The 17,314-nt window shown below is 41.0% G+C and overlaps 1 protein-coding gene across 1 annotated transcript in view; it reads right to left on the bottom strand.

The window, feature by feature from the left end:
• Nucleotides 1-517: 517 nt before the first annotated feature.
• The window catches only part of kcnb1 (potassium voltage-gated channel, Shab-related subfamily, member 1), a 33,899-nt gene continuing 17,102 nt past the window's right edge, over nucleotides 518-17,314 (bottom strand). Inside the window, exon 3 of the mRNA XM_088309479.1 lies at nucleotides 518-7,791. Coding sequence (XP_088165605.1) covers nucleotides 5,878-7,791 — 1,914 coding nt within the window. The 3' untranslated portion in view covers nucleotides 518-5,877. The remainder of the gene's footprint in view (nucleotides 7,792-17,314) is intronic.

Genomic DNA, 17,314 nt, shown 5'->3' with positions numbered 1-17,314 from the left:
TATTTGTAATAATTAACATTTCTTTTCATGGGGCCGAAAATCGCTGGCAGCGCCCCTGCTGCTCGTGGCTCTCAACAAGGAATGTCGACCACTAGGTGGCCACATTGGTTAAGCGCATTGGATGCCAAGTTGAAGCACCCACCGCCTCTGTTCCCATGCAGGAAAAAGCTTCTCCAGTGGCAGCCTGTGGGAAACCCCTAATGTAGAGGCGTGTGGAGACATGTGGGGAGGATGAAGGCCTGCTTTTACTCCACGGCCCTCAGCCTCCGATTCATATGACCTCCTCCTTCTTCTCCTCCTCAGACAATCCACATAAATCTGCAAGTATAAACCTTTTATTTGGTTTGTGTTAGTGATTGGCATTTTAGTGTCTATAATATAGGGTGAAAAGTCACGTGACATTCCTCCCCTTTTTTTCTAAGTATCATTCAGAAAGACATGGCTTCTATAGTGACTTTTGGGACACCTTTTATAAAACCATAAGAATAATGAAAGTCAAGCATTCTTAATCAAAATGTAAAGTGATCTGCTTTATTTCATTTGGAGTCATCCAAGGGGGAAACGTCACTTTTCTTATGAAATAGAAACATCTCAGGACATAGAGACACAGTTTTTTTCTTTCCCTTACAAGACAATAACATAGATGGCTCCGTGTGAGTCACAAGCAGCCGCAACGCCAAAAAGTTACAACATGCACCGAACGATAGAACATTTATACAGAAACGACAGCATAGAAAGTCAACAGGTAGAAATGTTTTTGTTTGTTTGTGTGTTTTGTACAAAACAGACCAAGCTGGGGACCTACAAACAACATTGTATAAGAGCTTTCCTTATATCTTTTGTCTTATTTCCCTGGTGAACTTTTACAAACACCGATGGCTTAGGCAAGGTTGGGGTCAATTCCACTGAGAGCTTAAAATGTAGAAAAATATATATTTTGTTGTAATTTGTTCTAGTTGTTCATTGGCCTCATTCCTCATACTTCTTTTATTGTGTTCTCTGCTATAAACATGGCCTGAATGGACCCCAACCCTGTGATACAGCAATAGAGGGGCTTTAGAATGCTTCTACTCTGCAGGTCAGGTTCCTCATGGCAATACGGCAAAAACCTGCATCCCTTTATGTCTAGCAGCTAATGCCACAATCAAACTATTCAGATGTCAGAATCTTAAAAAAAATAGACTCAAATAAAATACATTTACCATACAGCAGGGGGCGTCTCGTTGGAACGTTTGGATAATCTGTGCTCTTGGTTTTTTGCTATTAAATGGCAATTAAAAAGTCACGTGGTTGTGTTTTCTGATTTGGAGTTCACCCAAGGAATGACATTTCGAGGCTACGAGTGGTGTGCTCCTTTCCCGGTGTTACTTACTGTTTTTCACTTGCTCATTTTATATTCATGGCCTTGAAGTATTTTTCATACAAAATACTTAAATTATGACTTAACTACTGTATCTGTCATAAACCGAGGACCACGGTGTTATGCTGTTATACTGTACTATCACCACATACAGAAAAGTGTCTATAAAAGTGTCATTAAAAAAAAAAAAATCATATCACAGTATCTCAGTCTAGGAATAATTTTTTTTTACCCCCCATCCATCAATACAAGTGTCACAAATGACCTTAACAAAAGATTTAGGATCCTGCACCAAAACACATTGAAATGAATAGAAACCTTATAAATAAAATTCAACAAATAAATAAAAACTAGAATTGCAATGAATACACTAAAATACCTTGACAACATATTTTGGGGGTCCTTGAAATGTGTTCCAACTGCCTTGCGTGTTGCACTCATGTTATTTAAAAATACAAACAGTAAGTAGTGCGAAACATTTTGTTGGGTACCCTTACTAAAATCATATCAATATTGTGTGTTATATTTCTATGCGCAATTATCTTGAACAAACGACTATGGTGTTTCCTGTCTAGTCGTGAAATATTGATTGTCATCATAGTTGAAATATTTCAGCCAAAATGCTCCCTGACAGCCAAACGACTGGACAGATGACGTGTGTTGACAGCTTGTACTGTACCTTTAGTCGCAGAATAAAATATATTTTTCCTTCCATATTTTATAGATTGATATTGATGATGATGTCACTCATAACCGACACTCAGCAGGTTATTACTGACATAATTATGTGTGACACATATCTGTCAATGAGATTTATGTGGCAGAGTTTGACGACATGGAGGAAATGTTTGGCATACGTTGGCCTTCAATTTTCCTAATTGTATTTCTCCAGCAAAATCCAATTAAAGGTCCATTCAGCACCGCTGAGCTGAACGTTGAGAGGACAATGCCACCAGGGGTCGACTTTGAAAGGTTTATCGCGTCTTTTTTTTTTTTCCGCTTGTGTTCAATTATGACAAATATTATTGGAATAATTACTAAGACAATTTTTTTTAAACGGTATATTTTAACTGGAAATAATACAAATAAGTGACAAAGTATTTTAAATAGTTTTAGGTGTTACAGATTACATATCTGAAATTATCATTATAATTTTTGATACATTAATAAAAATGAAAGTCCAATAGGATTCATACACTTTATAAATATATGCCTATCCCGTGTTGTAAATTTCAAATTTATGGGAAAGATTCAGATCAGGGGTCAGTTTTACGCTCGCATCTAAAATTTAAAAAAATTCTTCAATTATCTTCATGTTCCCATGAATTATTATTGAGCTATGCAATGACACTGATCATGTGAATGATTTCTCCCCACAACAATGATTTTAACAAGGTTGGCAAAACTACCTGAAACACTACAGACATGGAATAAATGATTCGACCACCTTGTTTTCTTCAATTTTTTGTTCTTTCCAATGCTTTGCTCAACATGGAATGCGTAAAAGCACTGTTTTGGGCTCTACATTGGCTTAGCTATTGAAATAAGACATGTTGGTGCTCTCAGCACCTCAGTGACTATGTTGCAGAATGGTGGAAAAAAAATCCCTCAAATGAACAGTATACAAAGTGTGGCAAATTATCCTTTTTATTCCTCTCCAGCTAGAAAAAAAATTGAAGGCCAAAATGTGTTCAGTGTACCGCTAATATAGGTTTAGATGAATTATTGGATTAAAAATCCAACTCCTGTATGGAGGAGGGCAGGATGAAGTAAACGATGCGCCTCCCATTCCATTCATTAGCGAAATCAAAAAGCCATATACGTATCTCTTTAAAAATAAACATGGTGCAATTCTGTGATATCTTCAGGGAGCTGGGGCGACATCTTGGTATTTCACACAGACAATGGCGGCTTCCCCTGACATGCATACATTCATTTGGGAAATTCTTTTCTATTAAGTGTCACACTCTCTCTCGGTTGAACGCACACACTCACACCCTCATTGCAATTCCTTCCACACTCTGGCTTCTCTGACTACAACGCAAAACACAATATGAAATCAAGGTTTGTGACGCCAAAACAAAGCAATGAATGACAGCTACTCATGAACCTTGTGCTGACCTATCACAAACATCATCCTTTTTCCCCTGCAGGTTTAACTCGAACCTGCCGGATCCAAATTCATTATTGTGTTCGGCTTTTCTTTTAAAGGGCTTTCAAAGGCAGGTGTGTCGCATCTCAACTGAGATGAACAAAGACCGTTTCCTCCATATGAATTCGACATTAAAGTGCATGTCTATTTTTCTAACAATAAATATTTATATTCCCTTAAATGTTGCTGTGTTATGCAGTTAAGAAAAAAAAAAGTCACATATTCGCAATGTGCTACAAAGAGACGGTGAACACATCGTTGGGCGAGGTCGTGACATCTTCATAACGCCGCATCCGTGAGTCATGAGTATGGGTGGTGAATGGTGACCATGCCGTCATGTGACCGCCATGCATAACTGCCATTCCCATGTGCATCGGTGCACTATTGTATATGTTGCATGCAGTCAGCCCTTCCCACCACCAATTAAAAGACTCAGCAACGGTACCCGTCACCATGGCAACCAAGCATTTCAATACCGCATATATTGAAGTTAAGCTGTGTGCATCTTCCGTGGGTGTGTGAGCACTGGTCATTTCCGACTCGTTTGCAGTTTCTTTACAGACAGTATGACTTTGTTCTGTAGCGATTTAAGCACCAAAGCAACAACTACACCCCCGGCCCTCAAAATGACATTAACTATAATAAAATCAAACCCTTCTCTTTGGTCGCTTTGGTGTTGGACGAAAAAAGGCCCATGCATGTTGAACATTTGCTTTTAGAAACTCAAATAAATGGGGGGAAATGCTTTTTTTTTTTACATTATGAAAATATGGACTGTTTAGCTGATGACAAAATTGATAGTTTTAGATATTCTTTTACACTCATACACTGTTGGTTGAAAAGATTTATTCCCTGGCTACCACATGACACTTGTTGATATTAGTACAAGAGCTGTATGACCATATTTCTTCCTTTATAGCAGGAGTAGGGAGAGCCATATCCCTGCTCCAAAAATACCAGATTCAAACGATCAGCACATCAACAAGTTCTGTAAAAGCTTGAAACGATCCTGATTTGTGAATCAGGTGTGTTTGGAGTAGGCCGAGGTCTGAAACAGGCAGGATATGGCTCTCCAGGAACCGGAGTTCCTTACGCCTGCTTTAAAGTTATGCTTAGTTTTGATTGAAGTATTCTTTTAGCAAGAGGTTTATGCTTGCTGTTTTTGAACAGCGCAGGTGTGCTCCAGTGGGAAAACTTAAAAAATTTTTAAGAGTCTTCAATCAATGTCTTTGGAATGTGGGAGGAAACCAGAGTACCCGCAGAAAACCCACGCAGGCACATGGAGGACATGCAAACTATTGAACCACAAAAACTTGGCATGATTGTCACGGAAGAATGACAGAAAGAAATGTGCGGGGCATTTTGTAACCCTGCCGATTTCTTTCTTTCTTTCTTTTTTTAAAATGAATGAATACCTCTCTGACTTATCAATCAAAACCGATGCAACATGGTACATACAGCCTTTTTATATTGGGTCTTATTAAAATTTTGTATGTGTGCCAAATAAAGTAGCCTGAAAGTCTCCATTATGTTCGGCTCTTACACAGTAGTTGCCCATAAAAAAAACTCTTAGCCCAACTGGCAAGATGTACTCTCAGTGTGATCCATCCTCCTCGTGATGTCATGTGACAAAATACTGTGGATGATGGGCCGTAACCTCCAATATCGGAAGCCTCTGTTCCAGGACGCTGCTCCTTGTCGTGAGATTACTTGTCACGTATTAATATGACAAAGCAGACTATGAAAAAGCCAATGTCGAAGCTATTTTATCTTTATAAAAAAAAATAAATCAGATTGGACACTCTTTGAGGTGCGTATAAATGAATAACCGTCGGATCATCCATCAGCAGTCGTCGTCACATGCACACGCGCAAATGCAGACTGGCACGCCCCCAACAATTACAAATGAATAAGGCCAGATATGGGAATGGAGTGCTTGATGAAGCTTGCAGGCTTTTAGGTCCTCTCCTGTAGACCCAAGACTGCGAAACTAGTTCAGCTTGGGTTGTTCCGACTGGAGAATGTAGCGATAACCGTCAGCCTCAACAACCACACACTACCCAGTTTGATTTTCTGAAAATGACTCATAGTATCGCTGAACAAACCTGCTGGCTACATTGGGGTGCTTCTTTGCTTGGAGGCTGTGGAATACTACCTCCTGATTGGAATGAATCGAAAGAGGGGCAGTGAAATTTTCCGAGTGTTTCTCCCCGAGTAATCGGCCCTCGTATTCTTTGGCCCAATGGCAGGCTCGGGTGATCTGTAAAACGTTTAAACTTGGTCTGTCTGGCTTGTTGAGTGTTTAGTGTCTCTGTCACAAGCACTCTTGCTCTGGTTTATGGTTTTATACCTACGTACACAGACCTCAGTGGCTTTTGTCCAAAGTATTTTGACGTCCCCGGTCCCCCTTTTGTCTACGTCCTATGTCTGGAACAACGTGATTCTCGTGAGGAACCCCGCAAATTCCTTCGCGGGCGAATAGGCAGTTTTGTCCCAGCATTTTCTGAGCTGCTTCCAAATGGTTGGTGGCTCTCTGGTAGTTGATGTTGATGCTGCGTTTGGGGCTAGTGGCGCTCAGCAGGCAATCTGTGGGGCTGGCGTCAGAGATGTCGCGCAGGTGTTCGTCGTCATCGGTGTCGGCGTCGATGTATTTACTGATGGAGGAGTCGTGGAAGGTGAAGACGGTCGGGGCCAGGGTGGCGCTTTCTGGTGACTTTGGCGGCGTCCTGCTGCTCGCTGTGGTGTAGACGGAAATTTCCGGGCTGAGCAGAGAGCGGTCGGATAGCACGGAGCTGTCGGAGAGTGGCGACGGGCCGGGCTCCTTCTCATTGCGACAGCCTCCTTTGGAGAAAAGGCTTTTTGAGGCATTGCCAGAAAATAAGAATCTCCTTGCATTTTCCGAGCCTGAGGGTTTGGGAACGCTGATGGGAGTCAACATCGGTGCGCGGGTGCTTTGCTGGCCCGTTTTTGCCAGAGAGTGCTGGGGAAGAGCTATCGATGGATTATGTGAGAAGCGGTTGATTTCGCTGTGGCCGAGGTCCATTGCTGTAGTCTGAGGAAAGCGTGGATTCTCCTGGAAGTCTGTCGCACAACTGATGTAGCTGTCGATGCTGGACAAACTTTTCATGTCGCCAACGCCGTCTGTGGTTCCCAGCATTGCGGGACCGTGATCCTGTATGGCTCCCAGCTCGATCTCATCCCTTTGCTTTCCAACCCTGGAACCTTTAGCGTTGAGGTTTGGTTGTGACTGGGTCTTGGCCATTTGGGTGTACATCTCCTCAAGCTTCTGCACGTTTAACTTTTGGGGGCTGCTGTTTCGACCCTTGTTTGGAGATCCTAATTCCTGGACATTGAAAGAACGGTTGGAGCTGGTTTCCGAAACGGCTCTCTTGGGAGTCCATTTCCAACGGCTCGGTGAGAGGTGGTTATCGTGAGGCCTCTCGTTCTTTTCCACCACCACATCCATCAGTTCGGCACTACGGGCAAAAGCCTCCTTCAAGTTCATGGAAACAATGCTACCATTTCTCTTGGCCCGTTCCAGAGCCTCTCTACGTTTAAGTGCTTTTTCCTGTCTTTTTTGTTCCTTGTAGAATTCTGAGAAATTGTTTACAATAATGGGAATAGGAAGAGCTATTACCAGTACCCCCGCTATGCAACATAACCCCCCGACTATCTTTCCAAGCAGAGTTTTAGGGTAGATGTCTCCATAGCCTACGGTGGTCATTGTGATAGTCGCCCACCAGAACGAAGCTGGAATGCTTTTAAACTTTGTGTCCTCCTCATCCTTCTCCGCAAAGAACACCAGACTAGAGAAGATCATGATACCCATGGCAAGAAAAAGAATGAGTAGGCCCAGCTCGTTGTAGCTTCTCCTGAGGGTGAAGCCGAGAGACTGAAGTCCTGTGGAGTGGCGGGCAAGCTTGAGAATACGCAGGATTCGCATGATCCGGAAAATCTGAACCACACGCCGCACGTTCTGAAATTGCAATACGCTCTTGTTGGATTCCGTCAGGAAGATGGTGACGTAGTACGGCAAGATAGCCAGTAGGTCGATGACGTTCAGAGGACCCTTGAAGAACTTCCACTTGTTGGGAGAAGAGAGGAAGCGGAGCAGGTACTCCATGGTGAACCAGGCAATGCACACGGCTTCCACGTGGGCCAGCTGTGGGTTGTCAGTGGACTGGTTGAACTCATCGGTGTCCTGCAGCTCTGGTAGCGTGTTGAGAGACAATGCGATGGTGGACAACACGATGAAGAGGATGGAGATGATGGCCAGAATCTGAAAGGAAAATTGAAATAGTTTAAGGAACTGGAATTGCTGTAGCCTTGCTGACTGAAAGTATACTTCAAAAGTAATAGTACTTATTACTACTTAATAAGTGTAACAATAGCTGAATTGGTGGGGAAACCTAGCAATATTGCAAAGTTTGATAAATATCTGGTGTTCACATCTTTTTTTCTAGTCTTGTAATTGCCAAAACAGCACGCCCACAATTCCCCCTTGCTAATTCTAACGCAAGGCGCCACCGTAGAAAAGGATGTGACGTCACCTCATTGCCTTTGGCTATTGAGTGATACGCCACATCGTTGTTGTCATATTGTCAAGAAGAAAATGGGCCTTTTCACAATCAATTTACATTCTTCACTGACAGGTTAAGGCACGCAAAAGTGGCGTTTAGCCTTATTTTTTGTTATTGAAACAGCCATATGCTTTATATTCCGACTTAAAAGTGTTTTCACATGCGTGAGCACCCAACATCGATCCAGATTCGCCTTTCAACAACGCTGTGTCACAGTAACGATTTCAGCAGGCCAGAAAGCAAGTACGTGCATTAACTGGCATGGTGTCTCGGACAGAGAGTTACCGCGAGCTATTGTAAGCTTGCTTTAATACAGCCAGTGCAGCCAAAATACGTTTGGATGCAATTTTCTTGCAAAACCTTATTTATTTTTTTCATCCGACAACCAGAGGTACCATTTAATGGACTGTCTGGCTCACTGCTTCTGCCCTATCCTACCCGGTTCTGTTCTCTCCCGTTGTGTCATGGTCCTGTCAATCATTGCGGCCCCCACTGCCTTCCAAGTCCACAGTACAGTTCAACTCCGATATGTCATTGTTGTCATATACAAAGCAATATATGTTTTTTTTTCTCTCTCTATCTCGCTGTCAGTTCCCTCTCACACCTTGTTCTATCAAACCACATTTATGATGAATATTACAATATTTTAATAAAAACTGCAAGAGGGAGAGTACCAAACTCTCCTGTTGAACCGAAAAACGATAAGACCTCTAGCTGCACGATACCGCATGACAAAGCTGCTCAGTAGGACAGGTTGAAAATAAGAGAGACTTAATTACAACAGAATTTAATATAATCTGAATAACTGCGGTTTGCATATGACACGGTTTTTATGAACATTATGGTGTAAGCCTTCAAAGACCTCAGCAGGCGCTTTTCATCAGAGTGTAGTTGCCATAATACAGGAAACGTGCATATAATAGGGCACAAAGTCTCACTTTATGAATTTCTTCATGTTCAGTCCCTGGAGTGCTGGGGTGTCAAACTCCAGTCCTTGATGGCTGGCATCCTGCATGTTTTCCATCTCTCCCGGCTGCAACACACCTGATTCAAGTGAGCAGGAGGCTAATCAGGCTTTTTCAGAGAGTGCTGATGAGCCGATCATTTGAATCAGGTGGGTTGCAGCCGGAAGCGATTGAAAGCATTTTTCAGTTAAAATAAAATGACTAATTTCTGTATGAATGCGAAAACATCACATCAAATTCTACTATCCTCCACCATGTCCTCTTCAGTTTGATCAAATCACACCTATGAAATTGGAAGCACATGAGGCAGGGCTTACTTCTACGTTGTCGAGAGGAAATGAAAGCAGCGGTTGTGAAGGAGGTGAGTGACAGCTCGGGCTTTGGCGACAGCCTAATAATTTGTCCGCTCCCACGAGCGAAAGTGGCCACAGCCAAATGGCTAAAGAGGCAACCTTATCTATGACCAATCAGAGCAAGGGGGAAACTGTTGCCATAGCATCGTGGCAGACAGGAATAATGATTCTATCTGTTTATTTGCTCCACTCTGTACTCCTCTTTTCCTCCTGCTTCTCCACCTCCTCCCTTGGAGGAAAATTGGTTTGGGTCCAAAATGTTGAGGAGCAGGTGAGATGCTGAGGTGATGCTATGACTTGCGCAATATAAGATGAAAGAGTTAGGAAACTTTGCATTAGATTGTGCAAGTCGTCAAAATCTGGCTTGTTCGTGCATATGTATACCCTAAAAAAAAAAAAAAGAAAAAAAAAGAAACATAACCCAAAAAAATAGAAGTGTTGCTCTCGATTAAATTATTATTATTATTATTATTATTATTATTTTTTTTTTTTAAATTAATAATAATAAAAATAATAGTATAATAAATAAAATAAATAAAAACATATTTTGCAAATATACGTTGTTAATTTTTGCTCGTAAATTATCCATGCACATTATTAACCTTAAAGCTAAAATCATGTTCACCAAGGTGCCGCATGCAGCACATTTGTAATGAGGCAGAGAAAGAGTAAAATCACTCTGCTAACAAATACCTTATTTAAATCTGTGGGGGACTGTCACTACGGTGGGGTAGGATAAAAAAAAATGGCTGAGGTAATGGGCTTGAGACGCTATAAAAAGGTCACTAATGAAGACACACCGGCGCCGCTGTGTAAGATTATGGTTATGAAGTCAAGTTCCACTCGGAAACCCTGCACATTTCCCGCTGGCCTGCGTCCCTGTGGTGACTCCACACTGCCTGCCTGTCGTTATCTCCCGCCCTCCTTCCTTCCTTCCTGGCCGCTTTATTGTCATTGGCCGCTAATTTCATCAAAGCATTGCGCTATACATCATCCCACTAAAACAAGCAAACACATGCATGTCAAGCAAACAGCAGCCACAACCAACCAAATTACTGACTATTTATAGAATCCCGGGTGGACTGACGTTAGAATCAAATATGCTATTAATGGCTGTGTATTAGTATTTCATGTGCGCAAATGATATTTGACACTCAAATGTATTTTTGGTGGCTTTGGGGAAAAAAAAAAATCAGAAGCAGATATTTATATCCAGAGGAGACAGAAAGAGCAGACTGACAGGAAATCCCACAAGAGACCTGATACATCACACCACAGTGTCTCATCTCATGAGGCTTAGAAGACACAAAATTACCTTTTCAAGCAAAAAAATAAAAAAAGAGAGATGTGGTGTCACCAACCCTCATTAGTCTGCTCTAATGAGATGTCCAAAACTGAAGGGTCTTATTTTTCTTATTATGAAATCATGTAAAGTGAATTCCGATAATTGCTGTAAACCTCGGAGCTTGGCGAGAACGACGCCCGCTGGCACTCTTCGGCATCCAGCAGGAGTCACCTTTTCTCCACTATTTAAGAACTTGAGCGCGTATATTTGCATCAGCGCTTACCCAGTCCAACTATGACATGCAGTTAGCTCACCACGTCAATAATTTATTGCGTCTTACGCAGATAAAGGTGGAAGAGTGAGGACGGCAGCGTGTAGACTGACGTGGCTGCATTAGAGCGCCCTGTTGTCCATTGTGGGTGCGCGCAAGTCATGGATTTCAAAATACGACTCCCCGAAAGTAAAGACAGACAGCGCAGGTTTCCTCGACCTGATCAGCTGGTTTTTTTTCGACACGACAGAGGTAGGTAAGAGATTTCTCTCTTCACTGGTAGAACTATTTGAAACTGATCAGTTTCCATGCGCTATTTTGTCTTTTGGCCACTCGAACAAATAGTTTTATTTCTCAAAAGCTGGTTGGACAAGTTTACGCCACACAACATCTTTAAGGCATCGCTGTTCAGTGCACATGGCCTAGTTGTCGAGCGTTACGTTAAATTGTTTGTGAACTGCCACACATCTTGGGTCATGTACCCTTAAAAGTCAATCGGATTCTTGCGAATGGAACATTAATACTTAAGTCCGGCCCGTGAGCTATTTGCAGCGTGCTGCCCTACTTTTAGCCGCCTGTGGCATATTGTATGCTAAAATTAACATTTGACACGGGCTGTGACACCCTCTCAAAGGGATGTGGGGTCAGGGTGAAAAGTGTGGAAAGAGTGTGGTCCTTGTTTTTGCTCCAAATGTGAAAAATATTCCGTTTTTTTTTTTAACAAAAATGTATGATGTAGTATAGAAACTACATAAAAGGTTGAGTGATTGGTTTTACAAAAATATTTTTTAATAAATAAAAGGATTTGCATGCTGAAGTTGCCTTTGCATCCTCGGATGGTTTGAACACCCCTAAAATAGAACATGCATTATACTAATTTAACCGTCCTTCCAATTACAATATTTTCTATAATGCTTGTCCTCATTAGTGTTGCAGATAATTGGAGTCAATCCCATCTGATTTAACCAGTCAAACACAGAGCAAAAATAGAAAAAGAACCACTTCAACTCTCATTTCCACCTGAGGACAATTTTCCGTCTTCAATTAACTTTGGCAGACGTGCTAACCACGAGACCACCGCGCTGCCGCTTTCTGATTTAGCCTTTGCTTCAAAATCAATCGTGTTTTTCCACAGATAATACAAAAAAGTGATCCCAATGTGTTGTCGGTGTGATTTCTCCTCATCTCACAAGAGGTAACATTTGCATTCATCCAGCAAACCAAACTCAGCCTTGGGAGTCTTTGCGCATTTCACCGAGAATGTTCCGCTAATATTTGCTGACTTCCTCTGCTTTGCTATTTGCTGGCGGCTTTAATGACTTTATAGCAAGCTTTTTGTTCAAGGCTGCTGTGCTGAGAGGACTGAAAATAGGAATCTTCTTTCTCTGTGACAAAAAAAACAAACTAAAATTCCATTGTTTGAGTTGGGTGCTCCGCGAGTTGCAGTCAAGTATTCCTTCTCATTAGCAGTACAAGAACACAGAAGCTGTTTTAATAATTCTGCCTTTAGGTCGGTAATTATATATAGTTTAGATGATTGAATCAGAGAGTTATTCATCCAGAACTGTTTATTTTTGTGTTTGTAGTTTGCAGTGCGGTTCTTGCATTCGGGTTACCTTAATTAGCATTATTAGCAGACGATGGGGAATCTGATTACTGAATGACTCATTACACAGAGATCCTGGCGCTCCATTTTATATCCACTATGCAATTGAAGGCGCTTGTGATGCATGTTTTTATTGGCTCTCAACCTTTTTTTTTTTTTTTTTTTTCACCTAATAATATGAATTACCTAAAAAAATGTTCTATACTTACACAAAAATAAATTATATTCTGCATTCATGTAATGCCTAAATTGGTATTTGGACCTACAATTATTAGCTTTGGAAGTAATTGCATTATTATTATTATTATTATTATTATTATTATTATCATTCTTTTTTTTAAATCAGGCAACCTCTCACGTAATTATAAATCACACCATTACGCCATTACCATGAACACAGTTTTCTGCCTGCACTTGTCCTCTTCAATGAGCCTGTTCCATCTTAAAAAAAACAACAAAAAAACAAAACTCCACTGGCTTGTCTTTTAATGCTAGCTGTGAACATGTTTGAAACTGAATCACTCCTTTGCAGTTGTAGGTTTGCCGAGTAAACGAACAAAAACACATTACACCGCTGTAAGTGCCGACTCACAGCATCTCTTTGATCAACTCAGTCGAACATGTTTTGTTCTGCGGCCACGGAGGGTGGCTAGGCACCTCTGCTCAACATTATTGAAAACATAAGCACCAGTCACGGGTTGATTCGTCTGGCTAAAGAGCTGGACCAACTTTTGCATCATGTAGAAGAATTATGCAGTAAAAAAAAAAGATGAAAGTAAAAAAAAAAAAAAATAAATAAAAATTATTACTGTGGCAGTTTGAATATATCTGATTGCTTTCTAGAATTCGTGCAAGGCCAGATTAGGGAACACTTACAATTTAGGGTTGCTCCACCTCGAGTGAGTATATTGCGTGAAGGTGCATGAGAACAGAATGTCCTTTCCAACTTTATGCACATGAGAGAACAACTTTAACTCCCAAACTTATCTCTTTATTTTTCCTGTCAGCAAAAACTGCTTTCTGTAGTCTAGGCTACTCTGTAGAATAACGGCAATCTACTTTTTATTCCTCAGCTATTCATACACAAGTAGCAATGCAACAGTAAGGCCTGAAAGTGCGAAAATTACAAATAATATACACCAAGAAATGTTTCATTAAAATGATCATTAATTAATTAATTTTTCATTCATTCATTAAATATTGAATTAAATAAATCAGATAAATAAATAAATACACCATTAAATAATCAAATAAAACGTGTCATTAATTAAATGTTTCATTAATTAGTTAAATGTGGAATCGGATAAATATTTCATTAATTAATTAAATCACCAATGATATTTTTTTTCCGTATTTAATTAATTATCACATGGTCCCGTGTTGCAGTGTTTCATGAATTTATTTGATCTATTTGATCAGGTTTCATTTTTGGAGTGCGTTTATTCATTTTTATTTTTGTTTATTTAAAAAAAATGCTTTGATTTATTTGAGTTTTTATTAGTTTTAGTATTAGTTTCTTTAATCAATGGAGTATTTGTCAAGTACAAGATATGAAAAGGCCACATAACGGTTGTGTAATAAAGAAAACTATAAAAACTCTTTGACCTTCCGTCTTCGAGATTTATTTCAAATCAAACTGTGTGTGCTGCAGCTCTGACCACTTTTCTTCCTTTCCTGCGTGTGTGTGAGCCACTGACACAATTCTGGCTTCATCCCTTGAGTAAGACTCAGCGACTTTTCCTTATTAGTAAGCATCAGGAAAGAACACCGTGCACCATGGGGAATCTCCTGTTCCCGTCATTCCCGCGGGAAGCCAACGATCGAGCTCGGAAAACACGCCGGAGCTCCAAGCCAAACGACCTGAACCTAAACTGCTACGAGGCAGAGCCATTTCCCTCGATCCCTCACCAACTCTCTCCTCCTTCATCTCCTTTCACAGCCGAGGCCAAAGAGATGCCACACAAACCCTCTTGCAGCCCAGGCTGGGTTATATATATCGCCATGACAACACTCTTGAAGCTCGACAGGAGGTGTCTGCGTGGACCTGCCTGCAAGTCTGACACCGTCTTGCCGACTCTCCCTGCCCTGTTTCTCACCCAGCCCTGATTTGCGCCTCATCTTTCCACTCTCCGCATTTTAGTATTTCCTCTCACTTCCATCAATATTCCACATGGCTTTGTGGCTGTATTGTTCTAAATGTCACAATTCACACCGTGCAAACTCTATTAATGCCCCCATCTGTTATTTTAAACGCTGCCAGGCTTCCTCGCATCCTCAGCTGCAGATGTTTTCCCCGCACGCCGCGCCAGTCGTTCAAAGCGCCGGTGATAAACAGCAATAAAGTCGTAATGTGAGCATTGAATAACGGAATAATTCACACCCCTGATTCAGAATATAGAAGGGCTCTGCCTCTGAGCCTGTGAACGAGACGGCGTTTCCATAGAGACGGGAGGAGGAGAGCAGCGGAAGATGGTTTATCTTGGTCTCGCACATCTCTTACGAGATAAATATGTACTGTGGTATCAAACATCGATTTAAAGTGGTGACCTACGCGGCACGTCTCATCATTAGGCCCACTGCTGCTTTGCTTTTATCTTCTTTTAAATTGGGAGAAGTCTGAATATAGCATCAAATGATAAATATTCAAATACGGAATCCAATGCTGTTAGAACAACTTAAAGATAGGAAGTCCAAAACCTCTCCTGCTGACCAGTTACGCTTCTCTAGATTCTTAGTTCTTAACTGATTCACTGCCAGCCAGGTAAAAAAAAAAACAAAAAAAAAAAAAACGGATTTTTGACGTCTTTCGTCGTCATTGGCAGTAAATGAGTTCAATAACGATTAACGTCATTATGTGCAAACAAAAACGCAGATAACAATCAGGCACAAGGAAACAAAGTAGCGCATATTTCAACCTTGGAGTCATTTTCTTGTATCATTCCATCTTTTTCACAAAAAGGTAATGCGTCTGATAGATAGATGGACAGATAGCTCCGAGATCCGTCTCACTTTGTCTGCTGGTGACGCAGAGATTGTAATTCATGCGTTTTCTCCGTCTCGCCTCGACAATAGTACAATAATGTGTTGTGCGTTCTTGTCCTCCCATTTCTCTTATCAAAGCCGTGCAGTTTGTAGAAAAATGCTGCCGAATGATTCCTCACGAGGATCGGAACTTTTTGTTACTTACTCATAAAATAGGACCTGGTTTTACAACTTTCTATATTGCCGACTTAGTGATAATGTACGCTCCGTCCGAAAAAGGATGTTTGCAACACGTTGGTCTTTTGGTGATTTCGAAAGCATCCTCTATTCACGCTCCAGTACTCTGGAATGCCCTATCTGTGGAAATTAGAGCTGCGACCTCAGTAGAAAATGTTCCTCTTTTTTCCCTATTTGATGTTTTTGAGTTTTTCCTTGAGCAGTTTGGAGGTTTTGATCAGAGGGTGATGCTAATATTTGCCAAATGTGGTCTTGTGAAGCCCTTTGAGACTCTTGCGACTTACTGCTATGCAAATAGTCGAGTCGGACATTGCAGTAAGTAGATATCAATCAAGCGGTACAATTTTGTGCTGATCCAACGAGGATCTTGGAGGAGGTCTCCACTCTCCAGAGCACAAATGCAAGAAGGTAATTGTTTTGGGTATGAGCGTGTTTGTTAACTACTTCACATTTTTCCTTTTGTAGAAGAAGAACCCTAATGGGAATGAGCCTAACTTTGATTTGTTCTCTAGTTTGTGATGTGCATTACTGCCACCGACAGGACTGGAGTGAAACAACAACTCAAATGAACTCAGTTCAAATTTCATACAACAGTCGGGAAAAAAAAACTCAATAACATTGTGGGTGGTCAACCAACAGGCTGGCAATAAACTACAGGAATTCTTTGACCAAGTATATTTTGCTGACAATCTCCGTGATTATATATAATACGGTGAGCTACGCTAATGGAGTTGTGCCAGGATCGTCCTCAAAAATGCAAGGAACAAAGTCTTACACCTGGAAACCCACCATCTATGACAAGTAGAATTGAAATCATGTTCATTTCCAAGAAAATACGTACCTTCCTAAAATCATGGCCCAAGTTATTCTTGTCAGTTTTTCTGAAAACACGAATACATTTATTGTATTTTTGAGGGGCGACTTTTGGTGAAGTCATACAGGACTTGCAAAATTGCAGTGCAACCCCATTCAAGTAAATGTAGGGAGGGATTCTATGCCTGGATCATCCATCTCCTGAATGAATACCACCTCATCTCCTCTCCTCAATTATTCATGAATTTCAGATGAAGAACAGTATCCAGACTCAGCATCTAAATTTAAAACCTGGCTGCTCCACGGTGACCATATAAATAGAAACACTATATAGGAGGTCTGGCAAACCGCAGAGCATTCTCTCACTGGGAATTTTGTTCGTCTGACTTTATGCTACATTTAGAACAACTGGAAAAGGGAGCGTTTTTAGTGTAGTGAAAACGCAGTTGGGGTTTGAGCAAGTTGGCAGCATGGGAATTCCGGATTCCCTTGTAAAACATCCGTAGCAGTGACGTAATAAAAGATTTTTTCTTGACACATGACTGACATGGGTAGTCGCTGATGGTACTGTGGCTAATCGTAGGGGTTTAATGTCCACTAGGGTAGTAATAGTTTCAGAATTTTCATCATAGGTAGTTCGGATTTCCGATTTTTAAATTGAATTAGTTTTGATTCGTTTTTAGAGCAGTATTTTAGTTTTAATTAGTTTT

The sequence above is a fragment of the Idiotropiscis lumnitzeri genome, chromosome 11, assembly GCF_059441095.1.
Source record: "Idiotropiscis lumnitzeri isolate Australia: NSW breed Sydney's pygmy pipehorse chromosome 11, RoL_Ilum_1.0, whole genome shotgun sequence".
NCBI lineage: Eukaryota > Metazoa > Chordata > Actinopteri > Syngnathiformes > Syngnathidae > Idiotropiscis > Idiotropiscis lumnitzeri.
This window is presented reverse-complemented; position numbering and strand designations above follow the sequence as displayed.